At 41.8% G+C, this 16,347-nt stretch overlaps 1 protein-coding gene across 6 annotated transcripts in view; it reads left to right on the top strand.

The window, feature by feature from the left end:
* Nucleotides 1-16,347, top strand: part of lrba (LPS responsive beige-like anchor protein) — a 237,930-nt gene that overhangs the window by 89,555 nt on the left and 132,028 nt on the right. For 5 of the 6 annotated variants that reach the window (XM_050044706.1, XM_050044705.1, XM_050044709.1 and 2 more), the window contains exons 30-33: nucleotides 76-245; nucleotides 2,041-2,125; nucleotides 2,380-2,513; nucleotides 3,267-3,328. In XM_050044706.1, coding sequence (XP_049900663.1) covers nucleotides 76-245; nucleotides 2,041-2,125; nucleotides 2,380-2,513; nucleotides 3,267-3,328 — 451 coding nt within the window. The remainder of the gene's footprint in view (nucleotides 1-75; nucleotides 246-2,040; nucleotides 2,126-2,379; nucleotides 2,514-3,266; nucleotides 3,329-16,347) is intronic. The other variant, XM_050044707.1, reaches the window with a different exon arrangement.

The following is a 16,347-nucleotide window of genomic DNA, read 5'->3' as shown; positions in this document are numbered from 1 at the left end:
CCGGCGCCGTCAGCATTTTCTTCCAGTTGTGTCAAGGTGACAATTACATTAATAATCTGCCTTGTTCCTCTACAGAAGTGTCATCGTGGCACCCAAGAAAGCCGGTGTGACACCATCCCCGGGCACTTCCACGACCGTCCCAGCAGCCACTGCTGCATCTGTTTCTGGTGTGACACCTATGGACAGCGTCGCCGTAGTATCTTCTGGAGATGACTCCCAGGGCGCCTCTGCAGACTCTGCAGCAAGTGAGTACACACACGCTAAGACACACTCAAATATCCGAAGGACAGTGTTTAATAATAAACACAATAATAATCTGGATGATCCAGCTACAAGAAAGTCAATATTTATTGAGAGATTTTGCTCCTCTGTGTGTCTGGAAGAATAATATTGCTGTGTTTGCACAATGTAATCAGTTAGCAAACAGTAACAGTAACACACACTTATTCAGTCTTAATTGCTGTAACAAGAAAAGAGAGTATACATAAAAAAAGATGAATGTAAAATCGAAATTTCTGGTTTACACATTACTTTAAAAAATAAAGTAAAAATAAAAGTACTGGTTATTAAATATGCATTGAGCAAAAGTCATTTTATGTTAGTGATTTTTGATACAAGGATGAATTCAGGTGAATGAATAAAATAAAAGTCACACCTTTTTTTATTGCAACTTTACGAGCACACTAACATTCCTGAATTCACTGATTCAGCAGCGACCGTAAATAATGATCGGATGGCCAGCTGTTGTTTTTTTTTGTTACATTCTGCCTGTGTTAGTGTGTATAAAAGCGTAATATTTTTTCACTGAGGAGTCTGTGTGTGTTTAAGAGAGGAGGGAGTGACATGAGAGCGGGGTTCGTGTGTTTTAGGAGATTGTGCATTCACTGTAAAACCGGGCAGGGGAGTGTGTGTGTGTATGTGTGTGTGCATGTGAATAATGATAATTGTTAAAGCTGTATGCACAGGGTGCTTTGTGTCAGCGAGCAGCGTTGAGTAAATACGCTTTGTGAGCATGCGAGTGTGTTTTAGTGGGGCAGTGGGAGGACTAATGGAGACGTTCATTTACTCCTCTTTGTTTGAAGGAGCTACTTCAGCTTGAGAGGGATACTCTCACCAGGCCCACATGGCGCTGCTTAACACCTTACTTGCACACACACACACACACACACACACACACACACACACACACACACACACACACACATTCCAGCCCACATTACACTGTCTGTCATTCCTTAAGAGTTATCCCTGCTTGGAGACTGTCCTGGCTGGAAAAACAAGCCCGCTGAAACACCAGAGGAATCCCCCTCCTCCATATTCAGCTGGGCATTAGCTTATTTATGAGCCACAGGGAAGTAAATTTACTGCCAGATCAATCAAACACGGACTTTGTACCTTGTGTGCCTCTGTCTCCAGAATGAAGTCGTAAAGCACCTTTTAGTTGTATAATGAAACAGTCACAAAAACAGCCCAGAGGGGTAAATTGGTATGTAATGACTTAACGTGCAAAAACAATTTGAAGAAATAGTGGGCTTTTTTTAGCATCTCACATTCCAACACAGGTGTAACACTGAAAAAATTACTGACTTATGAAGAAATATTTAATATTGTGTTTGATTTATGGCTGACTTATTAAAAACACCATCCCAAAAATGGTCACACTGTTTAAGGTGTGACTGCAGCTGACAGTTAAACGCTCCCCACCCTTCAGCGCACAATTCAGAGGTTTCCATCATGAAAACCTCTGAATTGTAAATTGATAAGGAAGACATATTGTGCTCGGAGTACATCATCCACTATCTAACCATAAAATTATACTTGTACCCCCACTTGCCCTATTTGACCATAAATCCCTCTATTCTATACATTTGAATGGAGACCATTGTGTTATTTCATAAGATGCATGTTTCCGCACAGGTTTATGGTGCTACCCGGGTCGTATAATGTATTGCTCTGTGTGTGTGTGCATGTGTGTGTGTAGCGTCTTATTCTTGTCCAACATCCAGACTAATAACAGAGTTCTTTGGTTTCTCCCTGCAGCAGGCGGCCAGGTTCCAGCCAGCGCTAGCCTGCCATCTGTCCCCCCACTCTCCCCTGTGACCCAGAACACAGCCCCCAATATGAGGTGATTCATCTTCTTTTCTCCCTCTCTCACATACACACACACACACACACACACACAAGCGCATACACTATCAGCTTTTTATGCACGTCAGTTACTAATGCATACCCACTGATTGTTTGCCCTGATTTATTATTATTATTTTAGATATTTTGACGATGTTATGTTTTTAAATTTGGCATTTCCGAGGTTTAGTGTGGAGTTCATTTTACCCATCATGCACTGTTTGGGTCCGTGTGTTTCTATTGCATCTCCAGTATCTCAGAGCGTCTGGAGCACGCTCTGGAGAAGGCAGCTCCTCTGCTGAGAGAGATCTTTGTGGACTTCGCCCCCTTCCTCTCTCGGACCCTGCTGGGCAGCCACGGACAAGAGCTCCTTATTGAGGGCACGAGTAAGTACGACATCACAGACGTATGAAAGCTGCTGTTTTCTGAAAAAGGTCACAACATTTTTTTTTCACTTCCTCTCAGATCTCAAGGACGGTGCATCTTTTCAAGTGTTGTCCTCATTAAAATGCAATAACATATCCCGGCAGTTTTTAATCTAATAATGTGATGAGTGTGCGTCGAGCCAAGAGCTGGTAGCTGTGCTGAAGGTTTCTAGGGGGGCAGGTCATAGGCCAGGCCACTAATAGCAGTGTTTGGGATGTCTGCTGCCACCAAACAAAATGGAAAGTTGATTGATAGCTGCAGGGGGGCTTGAAGAGAAGGCAGGGGGAGGTGTGTGTGAGTGTGTGTGTGTGTGTCTGTGTCATATGAAGAGCAACTGAAAGACCAAAGGCTACTCTGCCCTCTTCCCGTCTGTGCATGTGCAGCAGATTCTGGACACTCTGGTGGCCCCCTGCCCTCTAAAAGCCCAGGGCTCGCCATTAGGGATCAATGGGACATATGCTGGCCAAGTCAGGCCTGTAATACAAGGCCCAAATATGTATTAGTTTACAGTAACATCATGTCGGCTCATTAGGCCCATCAATACTATCTGGTCCGCTGCAGATGGCACATGGTTAGGTAATCCGTGTCTGTTTGGGCGTTTATAGTGCATGAACGTGTTTCCACAAGCCCAGAGGAAGGGTTATGAAATAAAACACCTGAAAATATTTGTTTTTTATCAAATGTATGACTCCTCTCTTTCCATATTTCTCCAGGCCTGGTGTGTATGAAGTCCAGCAGCTCAGTGGTGGAGCTCGTCATGCTTCTGTGTTCACAGGCAAGTCTGGCATCTATATCTTTTCTTACCCCCGTCCTCCGCTTCTCCACCGGTCTGATTTATCAGGCTCACCTTGAGCGCAGTAAATCCACAGCACAGAGTGGAGACAGTGAGCCATCGGACGCCTTATCTTTCCCTCCACACTACCTTGTCTGCCTTCCCACATTCACCCCGTCCCCCGAGCGAGGGCAGAGAAACCGGAGAAACGGCATCTCTGACCGCAAATATTGGTTTGAGGGTCAAGGGTGGCCGACCTGTCCGCGTCACCTCTGACCCGGGCGCCGGCCCTTGTGGCCTGGCCAAACTGATGAGGAGGGATAATGTAGATTTGATGGTGCTTTGCATTGATTATCTCTCTCTTCTCTGTTGTCTTGTGGGTGTTTTGTTGCCAAGTTTATTTAGCTGCTGCCGGATTCATGAATACTAATTCAGGGATCATAAGCAGGCGTGGGCAGATCAATGATCGGGCATGTCAATAGATCACTCGTGGATGGCTGATTAGCATGAAGAGACACAAAGCTACTGACTGTTACTGTGTGCGGACCAAACCCAGTGCACAGTGTGCTTTACATTTATGTGTAAATACTCCTAATAAAACTGTATATTTATTCAAAGTAGAAGCTTTCATTTTCAGAGTGTAACACACACAAGCAGTTGCCCTCATATACACACATCCAGTGACAAGGACAACAGATAATAACTCCCCTCTGGCCCTGTTTGTTTGTATCTTTCCCATTTAAAGCACCTCATGAAAAAACAAAGATATCCAATAATACAAAAACACATCTGATTAATGACACCTCTCTCACCACTGCGCTTGGCTTTTTTTATCAGCTTTATTTTCTAAAGAAATAGCACCTGTCATCTGGCTCTCTTTTCTCCACCTTCTCCCCCTTTTTAACCCCGACTCTGTTTGGTTCCCATTATTCACTTCGCGTCTTCTCTAAAAAGGTAATACAGTCAGATTACACATCTGTTTGGATGTCAGGGGCCGCGCATAGATTTGTGCTAGTGGGACACATGGAGGGAATGCGAGCCCTATAATGTCCAGAGACGAAGGAAAAGCAGGAGTGAAAGCTAGATAGAAAACCAAAGAGAGAAGAATGACAGGCTCTAATGCACCTATTTGTCATATCTGTCAGGGTGTTGTTTAATGCTAATCTAATCAAAGGCAGAATCTTGGTGATTGCTCCGCTGTGCAGCTCATGCCTCGCTTCCCCCTTTGGTCCCCAGCCCAAGCTATTTCTTCCTTTCTTTGAGCTTCAAGCTACCCCACCCAATCTCCACAACACACACACACACACACACACACACACACACTCTCTCTCTCTCTCTCTCTCTATGAGAGGAACAGGGATTGGCCAGCGTGGTGTTGATTGCTTCAATAAATCATCCAACCAAATTCTCTCACAGCTAATGCAAATGTAATTTTATTGTTGTGTAGAGGGGGGAGAGGAGGGGGGGTAGGGGGGGGGTAGGAGCAATACACTGCTTTCCACCGGGGAGAAGAAGAAAGCAGGGACAGACTTTCCTCTGGGCTAAATTACTATGTATAATTATTTGTGTGTTTGTTCTCCTCGCGGGGCAGTGAGAGTGAGCCAGTGCCATGATTGATGACATCATTTAGCAAAGTTTGTCGGGCCCTCTGGCACAGGAAGCACTCAATCCTCTCACAGGAAGTGCCTCCGTGGCCATCTTGTGACTCCTTCCTGCCTTCGAGCCAACCAGTCGGAGGGAGTAGATGGAGTTGATTTTGATTGATTTTTCTCCCCCTCAACCCCCACACCTTCATCAGAGATGCGACGCGATACCATTGCTGTGAAATTTTAATTAATTTCCCGAGCTTTGAGATGGAGTGGAGCCAGGGTGAAGGGTCAGGAGGCTGGGGACTGCAGAGCAGTTTTTAATCAGGGATCCTATGAAAGTTGCATTGGCGGCCACATCAGCTTGGCATTGAGGAGGCGATTGTAAACCGCTGTTTGATAGTGCCCCATTTCTAAACAACTACAACTGTGCTCCCAATTAAAGGACCATTTTGATCAGACATTAACTGTTGGGGTGGCATGCTGCCTTGTTCTCCACTGTGATATTGATCCTCGAGGACTGCTGAATATACAAAATGAGGATTAATGATCATATACTGTAGCTGCAACAGAGTGCCGCGTTAAAAAAGTAGGAAGAGCGAGGGCTGGTTGCACAGAACACTTAAAGTTGTTAAGGTTCCCTCAAAAGGAAATTGGTTACACAAAACACCCTCAAGTCTTTTTCTTAAGGTTTCCTTAAAATGTTCACGTAAGTATTTATGGTTTTCTCCTTGTTTTAGGAATACCAAAACCATTGCACAAAAGAGCTTAGACCTTAGACCTTAACAATCAAAATAAGGGAAAAGAAAACTTAAGGTACCCCTGACTCTGTCTTAATCGCAACATGGCGGAGTTTATGGCGATAAATGAAGAAAGTGTGTGCAAAGTGTTCTGCGACCAGGAGAATCCAATGGATGCACTTTTGATTTTACACCATAGATTTGACTTGAATAAATTTTCATTACAATTTCCTCCCACATTTGTTGATTTCTGTTTGCAGATCAAATTTGCATTATAGTATTTTTCCTTTATTGTATTTCTCCAGAAGTATAGTCTTTTCCTCTTCTGACCATTTTGGTTTTCTTGCCTACCTTTTTTCTGCAATTCTTTTTTCACTACCTATAGGCCAACTTTATGAGGAGAGTGTAAGCAAACCATGGGTCTCCACTGAAACTGTAGAATTTTGCCATTGTAAAGTCTCTTTCAATACAGAAAATGACTTCACGTTTTTACTTAACCAAGGAAACTTTTTAAGGGATTGTGTCTAGCACCCTCAGCCAAGGAGATATTCAGCCCTGGGTGTCCTACTTAAGGAGAAAACTTAAGGTGTTTTCTGCAACCAGTCTCTTCGACTTTCTTTACCTGTGCCCAGAATTTTAAAAAAATTAACCTTTTTTAAATTATATATATTATCAGTTAATCAGCAGATTAATTTCTCAGTAGTTTGGTCTCTAAAATGACAGAAGATAAAAAACAAAAATTGCCATTACAATTTCCCAGTGCTTGAGATGACATATTTTAACTGCTTAATTTGTTCAACCTACAGACCAAAACCCAGATAGATTCAGTTTACTACCAAAGAAGACTAAGGAAAACCATCAAACAAACACATTTTTAATAAGTGAAATTACTAAAGTTAGTGCTTAAACAACTAACGGTTGATCTGTCATTAAAGTTGTTGCAGATTCATTTTTTCTCACTTGACCTATTGACTAATTATTCCAGCTTTACTCAGTTTATAAAAGGAATGCTTGTAACGTAATTTTGAGAATGTGGAATTGCTATTATTATGTATACATGGTATTAGAACAATTAGATGAGAGCAAAAATTACTCAAATCCCAAACAGTAAAGGGGCATTTTGGCATTTCTCTTGTTATAAAGGTCTCTGATAACAAGGTGAACAGTGCTTTATTTCTCCATCCTTTGACATAGTCTGAGTAATATACGATGCTTTGGAGCTTATTAGATGATTTCAAGTAAACAGAGAACTTAATGTAGTTTAATATAGATGTCACAGCCCCTCTAGGTTATTGAATGTGATGGCTTCCTCAAAGTAGCTCTTGCATATTACATGATTGTCATCAAAGTTTTCTCTAGTGAACCACCTTGAGGATATTGCATGTAAAGAACCACTCTCCCCTCTTCCCATGCCCCTGATTCGCCCTGACAGTTTCACTCTCCCTCTCACACTCGTTTTCTCCCGTCTCTGTCATGTTTACGGCCGGCGTGTTGTTTCCTGGGTGCACTTCTTGAAGTGGCTTCCACCCAAAACATCTGATAAATAAATAATGCGCTGGGACAAGAGAAAGAGCTTTCCCTCGCGCTCACTGCCGTCCGTCCAGAGCTTTGAGAAATCATCTCATCGGTTACTGGACAGTCTACGATGAGCAGAGGCCCATAAATCTCCTCAGTAGCTGCATTTGTGTCCTGTAGATCAGCCATTATTGTCCGGCCCCTCTGTCAGCCCATCCATCCTTATGCCATTTATCAGAAATGCATCCTGTACATGGAGTGGAAGGAAGGGAGAGAGAGTGAGTTGTGGGGTGGAGGAGCTCTGGTTTCCTGATGGTCAAGACCAGATAGGGAAGAATGCTCTTCTTTACATGTCAACAAATACATTACATGTAGTGTAATTACACTTAAGGTAATGCACCGTAACACCCTTATTTCTTCAATTCTTTAACTGTTAAAGGGTTGATTCACCTACACAAAACCTACACACAGTTTAAGACCAATTTTAGTTTAAGACCAAATGCTGGCAAAATTATTGACATTCCCATCAGCTTCATCTCTCTCTCTTTGGTTTTTAGTTCTAATTTGCAAATGTTAGCAGGCTAACACGCTAAATTAAGATAGTTCATCCATCAATTATCTGTAACCGCTTATCTTATCGGGACATTGGGCGAGAGGCGGGGTACACCCTGGACAGGTCAGCAAACTATCACAAGGTTGACACATAGAGATAGACACCCATTCACACTCACATTCACACTTTAAAGTCATTAACTAACCCAATCTGAACCTTGGACTGTGGGAGGAAGCCAGAATACCTGGAGATAAAACACGCTAACAGGGGAAGAACATGCAAACTCTGCACAGAAGGGCCCAACTCAGCCCAAACTAAGATAGTTAACATGGTAAACATTATCAAGGTCAAGGTCAAGGTCAAATTTATTTATATAGCACATTTAAAACAACCGAGGTTTGCCAAAGTGCTGTACAATCTAGACAACTATAGAAATAGAAAAATACAGTATTTGAGCACACAGTACATAGAAATATTAAGAGTAACAAGAGAAAACAAAATAAAGTGCACAATAGGCACAAAATTCAATAAAAACAATCCATACATCGGCAATGTTCGGCTCAACATGCGTCAAATGCTAACGAGAAGAGATGGGTCTTCAGCAACGACTTAAATATCTCAAGAGTCTGGGCAGGTCTAATATACAATGGTAAGCTGTTCCACAATTTTGGGGCAGCCACCGTGAAGGCTCGGTCGCCTTTAGTTTTGAGCCTAGACATCGGGACATCTAGAAGCAACTCATTTGATGACCTCAGTGCTCTAGCTGGTGTGTGAACATGGATGAGTTCAACTAAGTACTGGGGGGCCAGACCATTCAATATCTTAAAAACAAACATCAAAATCTTAAAATCAATCCTGCAGCGGACAGGAAGCCAATGCAAAGAGGCCAGAACCGGTGTGATGTGGTCACGTTTGTGCTGAACATTAGCATATGAGGGTTGCCATTGCCAGCATGTAAGCATGCTGACAACAGCATTTAGCTCAAAGCCCTACTGTGCCTAAGCACTATGTACATAGGCACTATGTGCCTAAGCACTATGTACATAGGCACAGTGGTGCCTCATTTTCGGCGCATTGTTTGCTTCGTCTCAACTCATTTCACTTATGGTGCCAGGTCCTTTTCTCTATTTTGTTTTCCACTGCGAGTAATATCCCCTCAGTGTTGGCGTAATTATCAGCTGATTGCCATGGCAATGCCCAACCAAACAGAGGAACGTTTGCCCTTTGTCAGTTTTATGGTTTTACAGGTTGCTATTTTTGAAAAAATCTGGATCAAGTCAAAAAAATTGTGGAAGCTTGCTATTTGAAAATTGCGGGTTTGTGCAGGATGTCCTGTGTCATGCAAGTGACAAATCTAATGACAGTTCTCTCTGACCAATCAATGGTCTGCAGTGTTTTAACTCCAGTATTGGCTCAGCTTCCTTGGATCCTCGACTGAGGCACTATTAAGTTTTGCTAATTGAAAACCAAAAAAGAAAAAGTCGAGTTGAGCAGAGCCGTACCATACCATCGGAATGTAACATAAGCAACTTGTGTATGACTGTATACTCTTATACTCTTCTTTTGAACACATTTGACCCCTCTGTATTGAGACAGCGGTAAAATGCGTTTTCTTTTGTAATATAATTTAGCCAAACATTTAACTAACGGTTGTCAGAAATTATACACTTACTAAATGTTTAAATGTTTGTGTGATGGCAGTTGATATTTTTGACTGAGTGGATTATTGGACTTCAGTTGCTAACACATACACTATCTCCGATCTAAGCAAATAGAATTTTGTTGGGACCACTGATGCCGATAATCCTTTAATAGTAATTCAATAACATCAATGCTAACCCGTTAATCCAATGACCCCATATTATCATATGTTCCCAGCCATACTCACACCAAAGTTAACCTGTTTAACAGATGGGCACCTCTCTCTCCCAGTCAGCAGGGAGAAGGACATTGACTTCCCCTAAACACTTGGTTCCTCCTGACCCTTGACCTTCTGACCTCCAGGTTAGAAGTAAGAGTGGCGGCGCCATAGAAGTTTAAACCCCTATAGTCAGGGAACAGGCCGCGAGTGCACGGTTATCATCCTCCACACAATCAATAACATAATCTGAGAAACGAGGGAACTGGTTTGAAGCTTTGTGACCATGAGAGTAAGACAGAACAACCACTAACCAGTTAGTTTTATGTTTTATTAAGTATTCACAAGTTGCTGTGTTGGTTGCTTATTTTGAAAGTCATGTTAGTGAAAGTGGAGTCTGATGTTTGACTTGCTAAATAGTCATTTATATCTGTCAGTGGATATATTTCTTCTTCTCCCCCGTAAGTGAGGCTTTGATGGATCAAGAGCAGACCATGTTGTATGAACCACTTGGGGAGCTGAGAGAGGTGAGAGAAGTGGCGAGGAATGTGATGAAACCAGGGGACAAAAATACTTTCCCCATCATTTTCCTCACAGTCAGACCCGCACCCCACTGTGCAGTTAAACAGGCGCACAAGGTTCAAGATCAGTGCAAATCAAAGTGTTATTTTTCCCTCCCTCCCTGTTCGCCCTCACCCCGTGCTTTGCTCCAGTGCCCCTTTACAGCCATGCCACGCGGCTCAGTGTCCCTGCCATCACTCTCCAGTTCAGAGGATAATATCACGCTGTATATTCTTTGAAAAGGTACTCTCCGGTGAGACGTAGAGAAAACACGGTAACACCAACTGGCACTTAATCCTGCAGACTCCCTATCGTTGTCAACTATGCAGCTAGAGAGGGGGCGGCGGGGTGTGTTGTGTTGGAGGAGGTGGGGGTCAAGGGGGACTTCCTGACAGGAAGTGAAGTCTAGCTGAGAGGAGAGAATCAGACGGGAGACTCCTAAAAAACTGAGTGGCTTTTAATTTGGCTCCCAGCCGGTTTTACTGTGAGCTGGCTTCAAGTGGTTCGGGACTGGAGGGCCTCAAGTGGCATGAACGGTTGGTTATTTATACATAACGTATAATCGTGTTTCAAATAAATGAATTTCCCTGACAGAGCCCTCTCCTCCTGACAGGCACTGTTAATGTAATGTTTTCCTACCTGACAGGTCCCGCGTTATAAGACCTTGGAATGTATTCTTATGTTTCCCCCCCGCGATCCTCTCTCAGCCATCCTGCTGATAAAATCATGTCCTGGCTTCTTCGCTCAGATCTGGAGTGGAAATTCAGCTCCATGCATTTTTGATCTGGTGAATGCAAAGTTCAAAACTTGGACATGATTTACTGTCATTCCTGCTCATACTTAAGTGGCCCCACACAGAATCATAGTTGCATGGAGTTAGACTATAACAACCATCATACACAGTATTTTGTTATATTTTGCAATGCCAACAGTCAGTTGGTGTTAAGTACTTACAAGTATTAAGTTTGGTACTGTACAGATTTGCGTCATTGAAAAGCTCAGTCATCCGAGCACATATCTTAACATAATTGTCTTGTAAATATGATCCTTCAAGGCTGATGTTCATTCCAGTTAGGTGAGTCCTGATTCTACCTCCAAATCATTTCAGGTAGAAGCAAAATAATGTTGGACTCATGCCATTATTGAAACATCCTGCAAAAGTTGTGCTGCTTTACGGTCACCATAGATATGTTACATTTGTACACTATTGTGGGTATGTTGTAACACGAAGTTTCTTTTCCTTTTCAACAACACTGTGGTTACTGTGTGGTTATATTTTTCTACACCAAAAACCATGTGGTTGTGGTTAGAAAAGATCATGTTTTGACTTAATATACCTGGCTCTGCTACAGCTGCTTTTCATGGCACTATTAGTAGGAAACAAGGCAACCGGTTGCTAAAAAACACCCACATTTGGTGACTAAGAAGTGAAAATGCAGCCAGTACTCACTAAAAACCAATTGGTTTTGTTATTTGTTAGTCTTGAACAATTGTCTGCAGCGGTCTGCAGTTTGGCAGGCATCTTGTCTAGGTCATATGCCATCCATGATCCCCTCCACCTCTTGATTACAAAGTCAGCGTGTATACTACATCGCTTTGGACACACTGATTTGAAATGTACAAAATGCACAAATGAGTGCCAACATTTTCTAATGATGACTGGGGCGTTTTGGTTGTAAACACAGACTTGTCAGTAGTCAAGATCCCCAAGTGCAATGGACTGCTACAGGCCTTAGGAACATTTGTTATCAGGTTGTGTTCAAACTGCTGTGTATGATTCAGCACAAAAGCTGTGTAATGAATCTGTAACTACCTTGAAGTTGCCAGTTAAGACCTTCAAGTCTAAACTATGGCCCTGTTTACATCTGGTATTAACGTGTCTTAGGTGACCTGATCACAAGTTGATAGAGCTAAATACATGTGTGAACAACCACCACGACGCATTGTGATACAATCACAATCTTTTGTAGTGTAAACGCCAATGCGTCCTGATGCGTCCTAGACAAGGAATACTTCATAAATGCAGGACATGGCGTTTTTTGTTTTGTTTTTGGTGACAGTGCGCTAACGCTCTATAACTTGCCCATTTTACGTAGTGTTGGACAAAGTCTTGCATGACCATCCATCATTTTGCTCTATGGAGGGAGACTTGTTGAATTCTGCTGACAGTGATGTATGATACGATATGATACGATATGATACGGTGTGATACTATATAGTTTATTGTCCCGTTGGGAAATTTGTCTTGGATTCAGGAACAAACAAAACAAAACATAAAAACACATACTACACAGGCATCAAGCAAGATATATTTCCAGCTGTACTGATACAACCCCTAACGGGACTAGCATGCATGCTAATGTGAATGTAATAACTGTGCGCGGGACCCTCTAAAGTGATGCAGGCAGTAACAAAATCTGAGCACAAGAGGATGGCTGAAGATGCATGACAGACACAGTTGTGGAGGGCAATGTGTCTCGGCTGTTCACATGTGTTCAGATGACCGAAACACATGATTACCAGATATAAACAGGCTCTAAATGTTCAATATTTTTTTAAAAACTAGGTATTAAAGTCACTCATTTGGCAAGTTAAGCTTACTAATTACTATGTGGCTCAACACACAAAAAGACTGATCACTAGTAGAGCTACATTTGCTGGAATTAAACAGGTATTAATAGACTTATTTTCAGTGTTATTAGAAACCAGTCTGTACTGCAGCTCAAAGTTGTTTGTGTGTTTCGTTGTGCTGCAAAGATATGCAAAATGCTCTCTTGTGTGCTTAAAGTCTAGACCTACAGTTCTGTTGAAGAAACAGTCATGAAAATGAGGCTGCTGGATGAGGTGATTATTTCATTTCTCATTTAGAAGTGAACATCTGTTCCACTTGGATGTGAAACAGCTGCACGGTGTTTAAGTATTCTTATTCTTCCTACATCATTAGAACCCACTGACATTAAACTGAAGGAACCAAATACCAGATTTGTCGCAAGATAAGACTGAGAAATGATTTCTTAAAGAAGGAGTCCGTTTTAATGATATACTGCCGGCTTTTGAAATGTTCTGTATACATTTATGTTTTCCACTTAAACATACTGTGAAGGCACAGTTCAAGTGTTGTAACATGTTTTTAGTTTGTCTGTTTGGTGGGTGTCTTAAGTGTGGAGGGAGGTTAGGTCCAGTTCTTTCACTCTTTATGTTACTGTAGCCATAAAAGTGTGAGTCCATGAAGCTCTTGGAGACCCCGCAGTATAAATATTTGGACATCAGTAAATATTCCCTCAGTTGTGAATTTGATCACGCAAACACCAATACGAGTGTCTGTTTTTCTTTGAGCAGATACCATCTGAACACGCACATGTGGACTGTCGAGAGCCTGAGTAGACACACCGGTGTTAAGTTATTCATACACACGCACACATGTTTTTCAGACACAGCAGCATGAATAAACAACTCAACTTCTGCATTAATCAGTCGAAAGGACAATGATGAATAACATATTTGATTGTTTATGGTAAGGGTAATTTTTTGTTTTCTTTTTGTCTTACCCATCTGCACACATGGGCTGTTTTTGGTCACTGTTGGTATGGGATCACTTTTCCAGAAACATTTGGGTCACACAACTACAGAAAACCAGTTTGCTCGTCTGTTCTGGTTTTTTTTGGTTTGATTAAAATGTCAAGAAATGACAGCAGCTGTTTGTGATCTGCCAGTGGTCAGAGGGACTTTTTATTTTGTCTTTATTTTGGCATATGATAAAATAAAACAAAAGAAAAATATACTGTAGCAAAAGAAAATGCACAGGTGGAATAAAAAATCCCTTAAAGACAGCTGTATATTCTTATCACCAATATACATAGTTATTATTTAAAAAAAAAAAAAAAGGAAGAAAAAATAAAATACAATCTCCAAACAGGAAATACCTGATTTTTTTTTTTTTTTTACTTTGAGCAGTTAATAACATGATTCTTTAAGTTAAATTAAGATGTTTAAAAGGTGCATTTGTTTCTATCTGCCTTGTCTTTCACAGTCGTACTCTGTAACCTTGTAATCAAACTCCGGTACATTTAACTGCTATATTTTTTTAGCTTTCAAAAAAACAAAAGAATCAGTAGCTCCCAGCCTCTTTAATTTAGCTTCTGCTGCCCTGACACATTTGACACGAGGATTTATGCCTTTGTCGTCCCATCCAAAGTTGTATTCCCACAGCCTTTCAAATCAACAAATACTTGTGATTATGAATGATGCCACCGAAAAACACAACCGACTTATTTATTATTTCGGGAGAGCTGAGACTTTTCTTTCTTCAGCGTCGGAAAATGTTTCCTTGTGTTGTGGCAAGCCTAATGTTTGAAAGGCGATTTTGCTCAGGAGGTCTGTGTTTTCTCACCGGTGGTAGTGGTATATTTAGATGTTGATTATGGATAATCAGCTGTAATGACGGAAGTGCATGGCATGTGTGTTTAGACTCAATGCCATCATCGTGGAACACAGACCAAACAGAGCTGTCTTATTGACTTCAGATTGAGACGGGAGTTTCTTTTTGAATAGATTTAAAGTTTCATTCGTGCACGCAAAACAGAAAAAGGTAGCAAAACGTAACCCCCTCTAGGTATATCAACCACTGGCTAAATTTCCGATCAGGATCAAGGGACAGCCCGCTTTCTTCATCCTGTCATCTGTTAGGAGGTCAGGTTAAAGGTGAGAGGTCACAAATGGCTGCTTGTATCCTCTCATCAGGAGCGCTGTGGTCATGGCCCCTATAGCGGCCATAAAAGCTGTGACACCGCTGACCAGGGCAGCCAAAATCCAATATTCTATCACTGACCTGTCTCTGTTTCCTTTTTGTCACCGAGAGATGTCCCTCAGATCAGGGTCATTGCTTTTTTAATTCAACTAGAGGAGCCATTTCTTAGCCCATAATGACACCATTAGTCTTGCTATCACCTTTGTCTGTGTCCACGAAATGCCAATGGCCTCCACGCCGTTCGTCAAACCTAATTTAGAACCGGAGCCTCTCCGAGCTGCAGTTTCGCGATAATCTTTTTTTTATTTCTGCTGATGAAGCTTTTAGCTTTGCTTTAAATTCTCAGACTCCTCCATCCGAGTCCCGGGTATTTTAAAGAAATCACATAAAGGAAATTTAATGTCACTGGTTTTCTGGTTCTCCAGAGAGGACGGCTCTATTTACAGCCTCACTTCCTGTGGTGTTTATTTGAAATCCAGAAAGCACAGTCTGGCCTAGTCTGGAATATCCCCACAGCCACAGGCTAACACTCATGGTTAATGTCCTTCAACTACAGTCTATGCTTCAACTAGAAGGCCCCAAGGCTGCTCTCACACACTTCCTCTAAAGCAAAGCCTCCGCCACAAAACCCTCTGCCAGTACTCAACTCCAAAACACTGTTTCCAGTCCCGCGCCCAGACTTTTATTCCCTCTGTGCCCTCTTTATTTGGAATGTATTGTAAACACGGTCAATGCCAATATGGTCCTGCAGGACAAAAAGCAGTTTTGAATTGAGGTTAAGTGTTAGGTTGTTGTCTGTATGACGTGCAGTTGGTTACTGAGTGATGGTGCGCAGGCGTTTCACAAGAATGTTTTCTCTTAGGTTGGTGCATGATTGGTTCTGATGGCTTTACATTTGTTGTGCTGAAAAGGAATAACTTTATGGTTTGGAAAATCATCACATATGTACAAATACATTTGGATGTGCATTAGAAATTCCTGTAAATTGATCTTTCCTTCCTCCTTGTAGCACTGATATCTTCGTCCCTGTGGGCTCTCTAGGTTTACTGAAAGGCCAGTCGCTACATAAACACACAGTTTCCTCTATCAGCTCAAGAGATGATGACAGCAGGGTTTAAAAAGTTTATGCTTAGATACACATACACATCGCCCGGCTTTCACTTCATAGCTGTTTCACAACTTGATGGAATTAAGTCAATTTGTTGTTTTAGACATTTTGTTGAAGTGTGAATTTCTTGAAGGTTGAGTAAAATGTGTATCATTGTTTTTTCCACCACTGCTGAAATGACTTTAACACATTTAAGTGACACATTTTGATAACAGCTGAATAATGTGGACTGTTTGGTGACTTCAAACTGTGATTAATGATTTTTTTAAAGAGTAGTTTGGTAGTTTAGGTCTCTAACCTGAGGTTTTTCACGCATATTTCTCCGTCTCCCCAGAGAGGAAGAAGGGGGAAAAA

This window comes from Epinephelus moara, chromosome 5 (assembly GCF_006386435.1).
Source record: "Epinephelus moara isolate mb chromosome 5, YSFRI_EMoa_1.0, whole genome shotgun sequence".
NCBI lineage: Eukaryota > Metazoa > Chordata > Actinopteri > Perciformes > Serranidae > Epinephelus > Epinephelus moara.
This window is presented reverse-complemented; position numbering and strand designations above follow the sequence as displayed.